This window comes from Triticum aestivum, chromosome 7B (genome assembly GCF_018294505.1).
Source record: "Triticum aestivum cultivar Chinese Spring chromosome 7B, IWGSC CS RefSeq v2.1, whole genome shotgun sequence".
NCBI classification, from domain to species: domain Eukaryota; kingdom Viridiplantae; phylum Streptophyta; class Magnoliopsida; order Poales; family Poaceae; genus Triticum; species Triticum aestivum.
In genome coordinates, this window is record NC_057813.1 from 124,354,217 (window position 1) to 124,370,082 (window position 15,866).

Here is a 15,866-nt window from a genome sequence, read left to right on the forward strand (position 1 = left end):
CAACCACCACCGATAAGCCACACTAGGCAGTAGCGACGACGCAAGCATATTTTGCCACTTGCCCTAGCCGCCCATGTGGATGTACGCTTTTGAACATCGCCCGCCCAATCAGGTTATGATCTAGTTCTAGATTAATGCAAACCCAACTGCCCAAACAAATCGACCAATGTATATCGGGAAATCGCATTGAATCACTCGTTGTCAGAAGTAGTATGCATATGTACTGGAAATAAAAGGAAATTGTACCACTTGTAGTTAGCAAGTAATGAACTCATGATACATGCATCTACTTTTTTTTCGGGCATCTTCTTGCGAATCCTTGAAATAGATACCCGTGCAGTTCAAAAAAAAAAAAGAGCCATGCACTCTTTCCACGTCCCCAGGCTACAAATACCGGTCAAATTCCAGCACTCTTCATCCATCTCGAGCCACCTACTAGCTAGTCATGGCATCTTCCAAGAGTAGTCTTGCAATGTTCGCACTGGCCATAGTCATGGCCGTGGTGGCTGACGTCTCGGCACAGAACACCCCGCAGGACTTCGTCAATCTGCACAACCGCGCCCGCGCCGTGGACGGCGTCGGCCCTGTGGCGTGGGACAACAACGTGGCGAGGTTTGCGCAGGACTGGGCGGCGCAGCGCGCCGGCGATTGCCTGCTCCAGCACTCCGGCGGGCCGTTCGGCGAGAACATCTTCTGGGGTTCCGGGCAGTCGTGGACGGCCGCCGACGCGGTGAAGCTGTGGGTGGACGAGAAGCAGAACTACCATCTTGACAGCAACACCTGCGACGCCGGCAAGGTGTGCGGGCACTACACGCAGGTGGTGTGGCGCAAGTCGACCCGCATCGGCTGCGCGCGCGTGGTCTGCGCCGGGAACCGGGGCGTCTTCATCACCTGCAACTACAACCCCCCGGGCAACTTCAACGGCGAGCGCCCGTTCGCGTTCCTTACCCTTGGCGCCGAAGCCAAGTAGTACGTACGTGTGAATGTGATCATGCATGTGTACGTACGTGCGTGTCTTTATGTGTGTGTGGTTTGAATATTTATACGTCTACAAACGCTACGTGCGTACGTAAATAAGCACACATTCCGGCCTGCATGTATCCATGCGGCTCTGTGGAGCGTGTAAATGTAATCATATATGCGTCCATGCAAACATCTTTACTTTTGTTTTGTTGTTCAAAACATGGACCTAGCCAAACAAATTGTGAACCCCTGAAAAAAATGATACCCCCGTCCTATAGTGTAAGAGACCACCAGTGTCAAAAAAAAGAGGAAATTGCCTTTGGTGATCCAGCTCACTAGAGGCCTCTAGATTCAAAATTCAAATTTCATCGAAATTCATATTTTTACATTTCGAAAAATTCTGAAAAAAATAATAAAGCTATACATGAAGGCATAACACACATGTGTGTAAAATTTCAGGACAAAACACGTTGAAATGAGGGCTGTGCAAAAAAGACAAATCTAGGGCTGTTTGACACATGATACTATCCATCCTCCCAGGCCATGAATTTGTCTTTTTTGTACGGGCTGCATTTCATTGTATTTCATCATGAAATTTTACACACATGTGGGTTACATCCTTACATACACGCATATATTTTTTCAGAATTTTTTGAAACATAAAAGTTTGAATTTGATTTTTTCAAAAATAAAGGCCTCCATGCAGCTCGGCCTCCAAAACACCATTCTCCAAAAAAAGGTCTGACATTACGGGACGGTGGGATTACATTACACACAAAATTTGAATTTGTCTTCGAAGATAAAAACCCATAATTCTCGAAATATGATTTCGCCCCGTTTTATTTATAGATAAAGCAAACACACGACCATACAGTAAATTCAAGTGTGAAAAATAGAATAGCCTATTGGGGAAACATCACAAACTTGACAAAGAAAAATATAAAATAAATGGGAAAAAGACCACCAAGTGGTCGTAGTCTTGGGGGGGGGGCTGCACCGAGGCAAGTTCACGAGCGGCACCATGCATCACATCCATCATAAGGCCCAGCCGATTGCAGTCGCACTGTCTATAAAGCGGGTGCCAGCGCTGCAAAAATGCAAGGAATTTGAAGATTAAGTCAGATGTCCTCCTAAGAAAGACATGCTCAATCACCATTTTATTGTGCGCACTCCACAAAATCCATGCTAACGGTGCAAACACCAGCCAGAAGAGCTGCCTCATACTGCCACCTGGTATGCACGGGTATGAAGGAACTCGGCAAGGTCCAGGGGCTCAGGGACAAAACTCCAAAGAACTCTAGACACTGTCCAAAAGAAGATGATGTGGTCCTCGTTTCGAGAACACCAAAAAGAGGACACAACCCTTCCCAAGGTCATGCCTCTTGATCACCTCTTCCCAGCAATTGCCAAACACAATTTTTAATATTTTCAATGGTAAGTGCGCTTTCCAGAGCAGATTAGTTTAAACAATGGTCAGACCCCAGCATAGGGCAAGATATGTTGAGTCGACAGAGAAGAAACCTGAAGATGCAGGATGCCATGATACGGTGTCCAGATAGTCCCCAAGAACCGGTACCGTTGCCCACAAACTAGCCCACACTACGGTCTCCACCTAGCCAAATGACCGTCGGAACAAGATGTTCCAATGGCCATTGTGGGCTAGTGAAAAAAAATAGCGCACTATAGCTCCACTAATAGCACACGTAGCGCTATGAGCAATATCTCGCTAAATAAATCAGTGCGCAATGTCTCGCTAATAGCATGTTATAGCATGCTGATAGTGTATTTTAAAAGCCACGCTATTTTGTAATAGTACACTATTTTTTTTAATTGTTGCGTGCGGGCATGGAAGCAAAACCATAGGATCCGCCTGCAAACTAGCCTGCTCTATGGTCTCCACCTGGCCAAACTACTATTAGTGCATTATGACTTCCAGCTTTCCCTATTATTTTTTTGTACTTAATCCTCAATTTATCTGGCCGGATAGATAGAACGTGATTCAATTGGTAGGCGATAAGGCCGTATTTGATTCTGAGAATAAGAAAAGTATAGGGAGAAATTGTTTCAGAGATAATAAACCAGGTGGACCCTCCTAATTATTGTTAAGAGATAAGGTTGGGTACTTGGGTTTGATTACGAGAATATGGAAAGTATAAGAAGACAACGATGTGAGGACTTGAACATGACTAGCACAGAAATTGTGCTTTCTTGTGCGAACCAACCTGTGGTTGGATGGTTAGAGCGACAGCGTTATTCTTAACCCACCAGGGTTTAAGTCCTGGAGCTCGCATTATTTCTAGATTTATTTTAGGATTTCCGGTGATGCGCTTTTAGTGAAAGGAGATGTTCCCGTCAACGGCGAGGCGCCTATGGTGACTTCGTAAATTTCAAAATGATATGTCGGCTCAGTCTCTCGGAGGTTCTCATATAGCGGTAGGGTGTGCATGTGTGCGTTCATAGGGGTGAGTGTATGCGCGTATTTATGAGCGTTTTTGTGTCTGTACTTATGTTCAAGTCAATGGCGAGGCGCCTACGGTAACTCCGTAAATTTCAAAATGATATGCCGGCTCAGTCTCTTGGATGTGCTCATATAGGGGTAGGGTGTGCGTGTGTATGCGTTCATAGGGATGAGTGTATACGCTTGTATGGGCATTTGCGTCTGTACTGATGTTCAAAAAAAATGACGCTCTCTTGTGCACCAGTACGCGAAGACCTAGCCAGTGAAACAGCAGAAAGACACAAGTTTGTATATGTTAATCACTTCAATTCAAATTAACCAGGAAAAATAATGTTGCTTGATAGTTTGGCATGGATTCTTATTTGTTAGTGTGGCTTTGCTAGAGTACAAACTATATTGCAAACATTAAAATGCATGTGGAGATTGGGGTTCATCTAGGCTATGTAGTGTTCCCTCTCACTTCTGTTTTTCATGGAGTTAATCGCAGAAAACCACCACATTTATAGCCGGGTTTGCAAAAAATACCTAGTCTCTAATTTTTTTGCAAAAGCCACCGCATTTGTGGTAAACTTTTTCCAAGAAGAACTGATTGCTTGATTTGCCGTGTTTACAAGAAGTAGGGCTAGATTGTAAGGAGCTGATTTGGGAAAAAATGACATACACGCCCCTGGAGCGAAACGAAAAACGCAATCAACCCCCTGCCGTGCACATGTTTTTTTACGCGTGCAGGCACGAGCCTCGAGCGCGTCGCCATCGCCCGCTCCTGGTTGCCTGGGCCATCCTAGCCTGGTCGTCTCCCCATGCTAGCATAGGCCATGTGACGCCACGTGACCTGGACGGCGAACAAGAGGGCGATAGCCCGCCAGTCCCGCACATGCACGCCTATGCGACGCCGGCCCAAGTGGCGCAGAAGTTGGCCTTGGCCCACCAATCCCGCGCACACGCCCAGGCCACAACCACGGCCCGTATATCGCCGCGAGGTCATGCTGAAGTAGCGGCAGCTGGGAAGCTCCTACTCAGCGCCTTAGGCGCCAACTAGGGGTTTTGGCATCCATGCTACCGTGTTGTTGGGCCAGCCCAAAACGGGGACTCGACCGAAAGGAATAAACAACCGGAAAAAATGGCGCGCGAGAGAGGAATGGAACCAGCGACCTCCTGTTCTGCGGTACAATGCACTAACCACTCGGCCAGTTAGCAAGATCAGATAGCTATCATCCTTTTTATTCTTTTGTTGTACTACTTTTTGTTTTCTTTTTTCCATTTTCGTTTTCTATTTCTTTTTTTCTTCCTTATATAATGATTTCTTTTCAAATTCATGAACTCTTCTCAAGTAGATGAACTTTATTCATTTTCCGATGAACTCTTTTCAAATTCAATAAAATTTGAAAAGAAGTTCATCGGATTTTGAAGAAGTTCATAAATTTTCAAAAAAGTTCATCGGATTTTAAAATAGTTGACCGGATTTGGAAATAGTTCATTAGATTTAATAAAAGGTTAATCACATTTAAAAAAAGTTCATCATACTTGAAAAAAGTTCATCGAATTTGTTAAAAAATTCATCAAAATTTGAAAAAGTTCATCAAATTTGAAAAAAAATTATCAAATTTGAAAAAGGTTCATCAAATTTGAAAAAGTTTCGTCTATTTTGAAAAAACTTCATTAAACGTGGAAAAAGTTCATCGAATTCGATAAATAAATTCATCAAAACTGGGAAAAGTTCATCAAATTTGAAATAAGTTCATTGATTTTGAAAATAGTTCAAAATTTAAAAAATGTTCATCAATTTTCATATAAAAAAATAGAAAACCATCAATATAGAAAAAAATGAGTTTTAAAAAAACACATTTAAAAAGAACAAAAAAAAGAAAACCCAAATAAAAACCTCCCAGGCAGTGACCACAGTTTGGGAAGCTTCTGGAAGCTTCCCAATACAACGGACTCCCGTGGCTGTAGAGAACAAAGAAAATGAAACTACATATATGTCACTAGTAATTCGATGGCGTAGTGGTCACTGTCATCGTAGAGGAAAGAATGATCGCGTGTGCGACTCTGGATGCGTGCATCCTTTCTGCCTTCTTACAGAACTGATCGCGAGTTCAAGTCTAGATGGGTCGGCCCAGCGCGTTGGCGCTGCAGGCGCCGGTTAGCAAATTGCCCTATAACCGGCGCCTGCAGCGCCAAATAGGGTTTGCCCGACAACTGCGCCCCATGTGGATCTCATGCCACCGAGGACCAGCAGGGCCGGCGGCGTGCTGTGCCCTGGTGGATCTCGTGCCGTCGAGGACCAGTGGGTGGCTTTACAAAAAGAATAAGGACTAGGTATTTTTCTGCAAACCTGATGGTTTTATGCAATCAACTCGTTTTTTTGGCACAGGGAGGAGCGGCGACACGACATGGGCAAGGCTATGGTGCAGAACCTAGTTTGTATTTTGCAGGGAATATATATTCATTTCCTGTTCATGTTGTTTTCCTTGGTGTATTTTGTATATTAAATGATCTTTGAACTTTCCACACCTCACTTAAGAGGTTATCCATGCAACATGTTGTTTACTGAAAGTTCGTTTTTTGTGTCGGGGGAGCTGCATGAGGAAGGAAGAAACTCGAATACGCTGTCATGCACATGAATGATTTGACCCTCCAGCAGGCGGCAGCCTTCATTGTCTTGACTCCAAAGCAGAAGCTGATTAGTCGCCGGGACGCCAAGTCTGAATTTAAATAACTTGTGTATTGACCCGGCTCCTCAATCATAGCTAGTCAGATGTCCTTATCCTGCTTGTATGATACTTCGTCGTTTCATGATTAATTGTCGCATAAATAGATATAAATAGATGTATGTAGAACTAAAAATACATCTATGCATTCATTTCTGCGACAAGTAATTGCAGGCGGAGGGAGTATATGTGAAAGTTTTGGTTGTACCACCATACCCGTGTATCCTTTATCCTCACCGTTCATTCTTTCATCAAATTTGTGAATAAAATTTCTCTTTTTTGTTATAAAATCTTCCAAATAAAATAACATGTAAACTCGAAACTTTGCGGATCGACATCACACAAGTACTACCATGTACGGAAAAGTTTTCGGATTTTTGGCGCAAGCTAAACTTTTAAAAATGATACAATTCACTCTACATTTTGAAATTTGACAAATTTATGTTTGATAAAAAAAATGAAAACATTTTATACAATCAGAGACACTTGTATATAGTTGTTCTAGAAAATTTCAAGGTCAAATGTTCTCTTGTTTGGAAGAAACCAAAAAGATAAACTTCTATATAAGGCATGTACCTTGATGCAAACTGAATGGTCTAGATAGAGGGTACACTAGAACTAATGTCTTTTATATTTCTATATTTTACGCATCTTAGAATTGTCGACCTATTTTCTTTCTCGAATTGACATGTATTTATGTGTATTAGGGCCGATTATTCCTTGAAATTTTTGTTTACGTAGGAATACACCCTCAAGAAACTTCCTTTTGCCTAAAGAAAATTTACGCATGGGTGGTTTTTCCCATGTTTTCTTTAGAGAGTATTCATGTTTGGTTTGGGGCGGCGAGGCGGGGAGTGTAGAATAATGTTCTCCCAACCCGTCTCCATTCTGTTGGCATGCGTATCATCATCGGTGGAAGGCGTGCAGAGCCGTGTCTCTAGCGGATCTTCCGGAATCCTGTCGGTTTAGGTTTCTAGTGGTTCCGTCTAGATTTAGCCAGTATTCGTAGTCTATGGAGTTCCTACATGCCCTTATCTAGTGAAAGTATGCTAAAGTGAACATATGAACCCTAGGTTTGGTTTTCAACCATTAAAACATCGTTTTACACACCTTTTCATACTTTTAATTTGTTATTTTTATTCATTTTGAAAGCACAAAAACACTAATATCATCCAAATTATTACTCTTTTGATCAAACTAATGCACCTACTATAACGAAACATACTATAGAATAAACTTTATCACTACAATCACGACCAAGATCATTATGACAATGATAGGATGGATCCAATCTCACCAGCAAAAACACAAACGAAGAGGAAGAAGATGTGGGCAATGACTCGCTGATTTTGATAGCTGGGTCGTACACCCTAGCCGCGAGAATATCTCCATCGATCGAGATTCGGAGTAGATGCCCCCTCAGCGGTATAGCTGCGTACCAAATTAGAGGTTTGGCAGCACTTGGTTGTCCAGGAAAAGATTGTTGAGAGGACTAGAGGGAGGAGGAGCCTAGCGGCTTATCGGTCAAACGGTGGGAAAGAGAGATTTTGTGCAGGAGGGTGCATCTGTCAGGACTTGTGTGTCCTTTGGGGAGCACCTTCTCCACATTTTATAGATGCCAAGGGCAAACCAACTTGTGGAGGGGGCCTCCCCTAGGGACGGTTGATACGTCTCCAACGTATCTATAATTTTTTAGTGTTCCATGCTATTATATTATTTGTTTTGGATGTTTAATGGGCTTTAATATGCTCTTTTATATTATTTTTGGGACTAACCTATTAACCGAGGGCCCAGTGCCAGTTTCTGTTTTTTTGCCTATTTTAGAGTTTTGCAGAAAAGGAATACCAAAAGAAGTCCAAACAGAATGAAACCTTCGCGATGATCTTTCTTGGACCGAAAGCAAACCAGAAGACTTGGAGTTGACGTCGGAGGCGCAACGAGGAAGCCATGAGGCAGGAGGGTGCGCCTAGGGGGGTGGGCGCGCCCCCACCCTTGTGGGCCCCTTGTAACTCCCCTGACCTTGTTCCTTCGCCTATATATACTCTTATACCCTAAAAACATCAGGGGGAGCCAAGAAACCACTTTTCCACCGCCGCAACCTTCTGTAACCGTGAGATCCCATCTAGGGGCCTTTTCCGGCGTCCTGCCGGAGGGGGATTCGATCAAGGAGGGCTTCTACATCAACACCATTACCTCTCCGATGAAGCGTGAGTAGTTTACCATAAACCTTAGGGTCCATAGTTATTAGCTAGTTGGCTTCTTCTCTCTCTTTGATTCTCAATACCATGTTCTCCTCTATGTTCTTGGAGATCTATTCGATGTAATATTCTTTTGCGGCGTGTTTGCCGAGATCCGATGAATTGTGGATTTATGATCAAGATTATCTATGAATATTATTTGGTTCTTTTGTGAATTCTTATATGCATGATTTGATATCTTTGCAAGTCTCTTCAAATTATCAGTTTAGTTTGGCCTACTAGATTGATCTTTCTTGCAATGGGAGAAGTGCTTAGCTTTGGGTTCAATCTTGCAGTGTCCTTTCCCAGTGACAGTAGGGGCAGCAAGGCACGTATTGTATTGTTGCCATCGAGGATAACAAGTTGGGGTTTTCATCATATTGCTTGAGTTAATTCCTCTACATCATGTCATCTTGCTTAATGCGTTACTCTGTTCTTATGAACTTAATACTCTAGACGCATGCAGGATAGCGGTCGATGAGTAATAGTAGTAGATGTAGCCAGGAGTCGGTCTACTTGACACGGACGAGATGCCTATGTTCATGATCATTGCCTTAGATGTCGTCATAACTATGCACTTTTCTATCAATTGGACAGCAGTAATTCCTTCACCCACTGTGATATATGCTATCTTGAGAGAAGCCACTAGTGAAACCTATGGCCCCCGGGTCTCTTTTCCATTATATTGAATCTCGTTTACATCTTACTAGTTTCCGATCTACTATTTTGCAATCCTTACTTTCCAATCTATAAACCAAAAATACCAAAAATATTTACTTTACCGTTTATCTATCTCTATCAGATCTCACTTTTGCAAGTGACCATGAAGGGATTGACAACCCCTTTATCGCTTTGGTTCCAAGTCCTTGATTGTTTGTGCAGGTATTCGGTGACTTGTGTGTCGTCTCCTACTGGATTGATACCTTGGTTCTCAAAACTGAGGGAAATACTTACACTACTTTGTTGCATCACCCTTTCCTCTTCAAGGGAAAACCAACGCAAGCTCAAGAGGTAGCAAGAAGGATTTCTGGTGCCGTTGCCGAGGAGATCTACATCAAGTCAAGTCATACCAAGTATCCATCATAAACTCTTCTCCCTTGCATTACATTATTCGCCATCGCCTCTCGCTTTCCTCTCCCCCACTTCTAAAACAATTTTCAAAAACCTTTGCATTTTCTTCGCCCCCTTTTCGTTCATCTCTTTCCACTTGCTTCTTGTGTGCTTGTGTGTTGGATTGATAGCTTGTCACGATGGCTCAAGATAATACCAAATTGTGTGACTTTTCCAACACCAACAACAATGATTTTATTAGCACTCCGATTGCTCCTACTACCAATGCTGAATCTTGTGAAATTAATGCTGCTTTGTTGAATCTTGTTATGAAAGATCAATTTTCTGGCCTTCCTAGTGAAGATGCCGCATCCCATCTAAACAATTTCGTTGATTTGTGCGATATGCAAAAGAAGAAAGATATGGATAATGATATTGTTAAATTGAAGCTATTTCCGTTTTTGCTTAGAGATTGTGCTAAAACTTGGTTCTCATGTTTGCCTAAAAATAGTATTGATTCATGGAATAAGTGTAAAGATGCTTTCATCTCTAAGTATTTTCCTCCCGCTAAGATCATCTCCCTTAGGAACGATATTATGAATTTTAAGAAACTTGATCATGAACATGTTGTACAATCTTGGGAGAGGATGAAATTGATGATACGTAATTGCCCTACACATGGTTTGAATTTGTGGATGATTATACAAAAAATTATGCCGGATTGGATTTTTCTTCTAGAAATCTTTTAGATTCGGCCACGGGAGGCACTTTTATGGAAATCACTTTAGGTGAAGCTACTAAACTCCTAGATAATATTATGATTAATTATTCTGAATGGCACACCGAAAGATCCACTAGTAAAAAAGTTCATGCGATTGAAGAGATTAATGTTTTGAGTGGAAAGATCGATGAAATTATGAAATTGTTTTCTAATAAAAGTGTTTCTTATGATCCTAATGATATGCCTTTGTCCACTTTGATTAAGAATAATAATGAATCTATGGATGTGAATTTTGTTGGTAGGAACAATTTTGGTAACAACGCGTATAGAGGCAATTTTAATCCTAGGATGTTTCCTAGTAATTCCTCTAATAATTATGGTAATTCCTACAAGAACTCTTATGGAAATTTTAATACGATGCCCTCTTATTTTGAGAATAGTGTTAAAGAATTTATGAGTTCTCCAAAGAATTTCAATGCTTTGATTGAAGAAAAATTGCTTAAGATTGATGAGTTGGCTAGAAACGTGGATAGAATTTCTCTTGATGTTGATTCTTTGAAACTTAGATCTATCCCACCTAAGCATGACATCAATGAGTCTTTCAAGGCCATGAGAATTTCCATTGATGACTGCAAAAAAGAACCGCTAAGATGCGTGCAAAAAAGATTGGTTTGTAAAAGCGTGTTCTTCTAGTTTTCATGATAATAATGATGATGATCTAAAAGTGATTGATGTGACTCCTATTAAATCTTTGTATTCCAATATGAATCTTGATAAAGATGGGACTGGAGATGAGTCAACTTTAGCTAAAAGGCGTCCCAATGATTTGGAGTTCTTAGATCTAGATGCAAAAATTGATAAAAGTGGGATTGAAGAGGTCAAAACTTTAAGTAGCAATGAACCCACTATTTTGAATTTCAAGGAATTTAATTATGATAATTGTTCTTTGATAGATTGTATTTCCTTGTTGCAATCCGTGTTAAATTCTTCTCATGCTTATAATCAAAACAAAGCTTTTACTAAACATATCATTGATGCTATGATGCAATGTTTTGAAGAAAAGCTTGAACTAGAAGTTTCTATCCCTAGAAAACTTTATGATGAGTGGGAACCTACTATTAAGATTAAGATTAAAGATTATTAATGCTATGTTTTGTGTGATTTGGGTGCTAGTGTTTCCACGATTCCAAAAACTTTGTGTGATGTGTTAGGCTTCCGTGAATTTGATGATTGTTCTTTAAATTTGCATCTTGCGGATTCCACCATTAAGAAACCTATGGGCAGGATTAATGATGTTCTTATTGTTGCAAATAGGAATTATGTGCCCATAGATTTCATTGTTCTTGATATAGATTGCAATCCTACATGTCCTATTATTCTTGGTAGACCTTTCCTTAGAACGATTGGTGCAATTATTGATATGAACGAAGGAAACATTAGATTCCAATTTACGTTAAGGAAAGGCATGGAACACTTTCCTAGGAATAAAACTAAATTTCCTTATGAATCTATTATGAGAGACACTTATGGATTGCAGACCAAAGATGGCAATACCTAGATCTATTCGTGTTTTTATCCCTAGCTAGGAGCGTTAAATGATAGTGCTTGTTGGGAGGCAACCCAATTTTTATTTTTGTTCTTTACCTTTTGCCCTTGTCTAGTAATAAATAATTCATCTAGCCTCTGGTTAGATGTGGTTTTAAGTTTTAATTAGTGTTTGTGCCAAGTAGAACCTTTGGGAAGACTTTGGTGAAAGTTAATGCGATCTTGCTGTAAAAAATAGAAACTTTGCGCTCACGAGAATAGCTGTCATTTTTTATAGAAGAGTGCTTTTTTAAGTTGATTCTATTTGCAGAAGATTAATAGAAAAATTCCTCATGTGCACCACTTTATTTCAGAATTTTTGGATTTACAAAAGTATTCGAGTCTTACATATTACTACAGATTGTTCTATTTTGACAGATTCTGTTTTTCGCGTGTTGTTTGCTAATTTTGACGAATCTATGAGTAGTATCGGGGGGTATGAACCATAGAGAAGTTGGAATACAGTATATTTTAAACCTATAAAAATAAAGAATGAGTTCACAACAGTACCTTAAAGTGGTGATTTATTTTCTTATACTAACGGAGCTCATGAGATTTTCTATTGAAGTTTTGTGTTGTAAAGTTTTCAAGTTTTGGGTAAGGATTTAATGGACTTTGGAATAAGGAGTGGACAGAGCTTAAGCTTGGGGATGCCCCGGAAGGCATCCCCTCTTTCGTCTTCGTCTATCGGTAACTTTACTTGAGGCTATATTTTTATTCACCACATGATATGTGTTTTGCTTGGAGCGTCTTGTATGATTTGAGTATTTGCTTTTTATTTTACCACAATCATACTTGCTGTACACACCTTTTGGGAGAGACACGCATGAATCATGATTTATTAGAATACTCTATGTGCTTCACTTATATCTTTTGAGCTAGACAATATTGCTCTAGTGCTTCACTTATATCTTTTTAGAGCACATCGGTGGTTTTATTTTATAGAAATTGTTGAACTCTCATGCTTCACTTATATTATTTTGAGAGTCTTTTAGAACACCATGGTGATTTCCTTTGGTTATAAAACTAGTCCTAATATGATGGGTATCCAACATGGATATAATAAAAACTTTCATATAAAGTGCATTGAATACTATGAGAAGTTTGATTCTTTATGATTGTTTTGAGATATGAAGATGGTGATATTAGAGCCATGCTAGTAGAGTAGTTGTGAATTTGGGAGATACTTGTGTTAAAGTTTGTGATTCCCGTAGCATGCATGTATGGTGAATCGTTATGTGATGAAGTTGGAGAATGATTTATTCATTGATTGTCTTCCTTATGAGTGGCGGTCGGGGACGAGCGATGATCTTTTCCTACCAATATATCCCCCTAGGAGCATGCGCGTAGTACTTCCACTACAAAAAAAGTACACTTCCGTGATGATACGTGTTTGTCACAGTAGGTCACGTTTTCTGTCATGCATGTACATCCATGATGAATTTATGACAGAATCAAGATAGTCATACCTTTGTTGTCGTAGAAGTGTTCCATGACATTACCAAAATTATCATCACGGAAGTTTCCACTTCCATGACGATAAATGCCGCGTCATGGAAGTTCTTTCGTCAAGGGTGACCGACACATGGCATCCACCGTAACGGCTCGACTTTAAGCTATCGGGTCCGGTTTTGGATCCGATAGCCTGCTAACAGCCACGACCAATGCCCATTTTCCATGTGTAAAATTCTCATTGGCCGACGGAACCACGTGTCAGCTCCGTGTTGGCACAGGTGTCACTCATCCAATGGTTGAGATGCGCCTATGATATGTTGACACATGGACGGGCCCAAAAGTGGCCCATAAAGTTTAAATGAGCTGGCCCAACTAAAGGCCCACAAGATTTAGTGGACCATAATGGGCCGGCCCAGCTAAAGGCCCACAAGATTTTGCAGACCATAATGGGCCGGCCCAGCTAAAGGCCCACAAGATTTTGCATACAATATGGCCCAGCTAAAGGCCCAACATTCTCAGTTAAGGCCTGTACAACTAGTGTCAGATCGGCCCGTCAACGACCCGTCCTAAACTTGTCATCATCGCGGCCCATGGTCACTTCTGGCTCGTTAACAGTCTGCTAAGTATTTGGGATGAATTATGGCCTGGTGTATTTCCGGCCTGTTAAAGGTCCTGCGTCATTTGGGCCCATTTACAGGCCATTGAAACTTTTGGCCCATAAACGATCATGAAGGATTTGGGTCATATTCGGCCATGTCTGACATTCGGCTTGTTAAAGGCCCATTATAGAATTGGGCCACTTTCAGCCTGTTGTGATTTTCGGCCTGTTAACGTCGGACGAAATCCATGGGCCATATGTGGCCCAACGTCACATCGGGCCTATTAACGGCCCATATAAAAATGACACTAATCAAGCCCGACCGAACTTCCGTCTTGTTAAAGGCCCGTGTAGTAGGTCGGCGCATTTACGGCCCATCCGAATTTCGGCCTGTGAACAATCCGCATTGTAAATGGGCCACCATTTCGGGCTGCTAAGACCAGTGGGTTATTTGCCACAATCAGGGCCCAATCTCACTTTCGTCCTATTAAAGGCCCATGTTTTTATGGGCTCGAGATATTTACACCTGTAAAAGGCCTATTGCTACCGAGGGCCCAATTTATGTTTAGGCATGTTAAAGGCCCACGATGGGCACAAGCCTACCAGGGAAATATGAAAGCTTATGCTGATTTAGGCCCAGATATTTTTAGTGGGCTACATGCAAATTTCGGCCCATAATCGATTTTAGCCCAATTTGAATGGGCCCGACGAATGTTGGCATGTTGGGCTCCTACGAAGCTTTCAGCCGAATACTTTACTAAGATAAACCAACACTATACAAAAATAGCATCGTAATTACTACAGCCTTTGGCAGCATCATAAATGATGTATCACAACAAATAAATTCCAACCATACAACAAAAGGCCTATTGGCATATAGTTTACAGTTCTTCAGATAAAAGCACCATCATATGTATAGAAGCACAGATCATTTGACCTGAGTGCTAATGTTTCAGGCTGTAGAATCTGATGGAGCAGCATGATCTTCACCTTTTTCCACCATTGTTATTGAACAACAAAGCGAATGTCTGATAGTCTGGTTTCAAAACCGTTCATATCTTGATGACATTTGTCAACCACTATTCTTGTTTCTGAAATGACGTCCATTAGGGATTGGACTTGTGTCTGGAGCATAGATATATCACTCTGTCTAGCTGGAAAATTTTGTTCAGTAGGCGATTTGGACGAGGTTACCTTAACAACCAACCCAGAATTACGCAGGAAGGTGCTTTTTGCACTGTTAGTGGAGAGATACTGACGCACTGTAGCAAGAGGTGACATTGTGCTTGTGGTAGCCTCGTCACCTTCAGGTGGTTGTGACTGTTCAATCATATGTTCCATAGCTTGCTGAAAGTTTGAACTTGTAGATTAGTGTACTAGATAAGTTACTAATCAGACAAAAACAAACAAAGTAGGTTACACATTTATACATAACTTATTTTGGTGAACTACTGTAATACATTAGCATGTATTGTAGTGCCAACTACATAATAAAATCACTTTCGGAACATATGTCCATGTAGCATGCCTACTATATTGTCTATTTCCTCACATTCCTTGACATCTAAGGACAAAGAGACATGGTTTAAAGTAGGATGAACATAATATGACATCATTCATATCATGGGCAAACAGATATACAACAAACAAGCTATTTTACCATTGTGTGTGCACGCGAACATCACAACTAGATTATAGATCAAGACCAAAATAATATCCTTCATCTCTTTTAAACCATGTAAGGTGAAATGATACGTTAAGACAACTATGTATAAAAGTGAACAGAGTAATTGACATTGGTTGCAAACCAAGCAGTTAAATGAACACATCACAATACCAGTCAGTTCAAAGGCAGGAGGAGTAAAGACTTACAACAACGGCTTGAACTGGTGTGCTCATGCCCTTCATCTTGCTGGTGTGGCAATCCTTGAAGATTTGCACTGCATTTGGTTCAGGTTCTTTTTGGTCCTATTGACACCAGATTTTGGCACGGCCAAGAACTTAATTAAGATGGCCTCAAGTGGAGAAGTGTTCAAAGTGAGAAAGCTTCGTATCGTCAAAAGGAAAAACTTTGATATTTGGGCCATAG

The 15,866-nt window shown here is 40.9% G+C and overlaps 1 protein-coding gene across 2 annotated transcripts; it reads left to right on the forward strand.

The window, feature by feature from the left end:
- Positions 1 to 408: 408 nt before the first annotated feature.
- On the forward strand, positions 409 to 2,264 carry LOC123162378 (pathogenesis-related protein PRB1-2). 2 transcript variants are annotated; one of them, XM_044580165.1, is made up of 2 exons: positions 409 to 966; positions 2,039 to 2,264. In XM_044580165.1, the coding sequence occupies exons 1-2, from the start codon at positions 446 to 448 to the stop codon at positions 2,262 to 2,264; spliced, it is 747 nt and encodes a 248-aa protein (XP_044436100.1). In that variant the 5' UTR covers positions 409 to 445. The 2 variants fall into 2 exon arrangements, with proteins under 2 accessions (XP_044436100.1, XP_044436102.1); XM_044580167.1 differs by lacking the exon at positions 2,039 to 2,264 and having other exon boundaries at positions 411 to 1,165.
- The last annotated feature ends 13,602 nt before the right edge of the window (positions 2,265 to 15,866 follow it).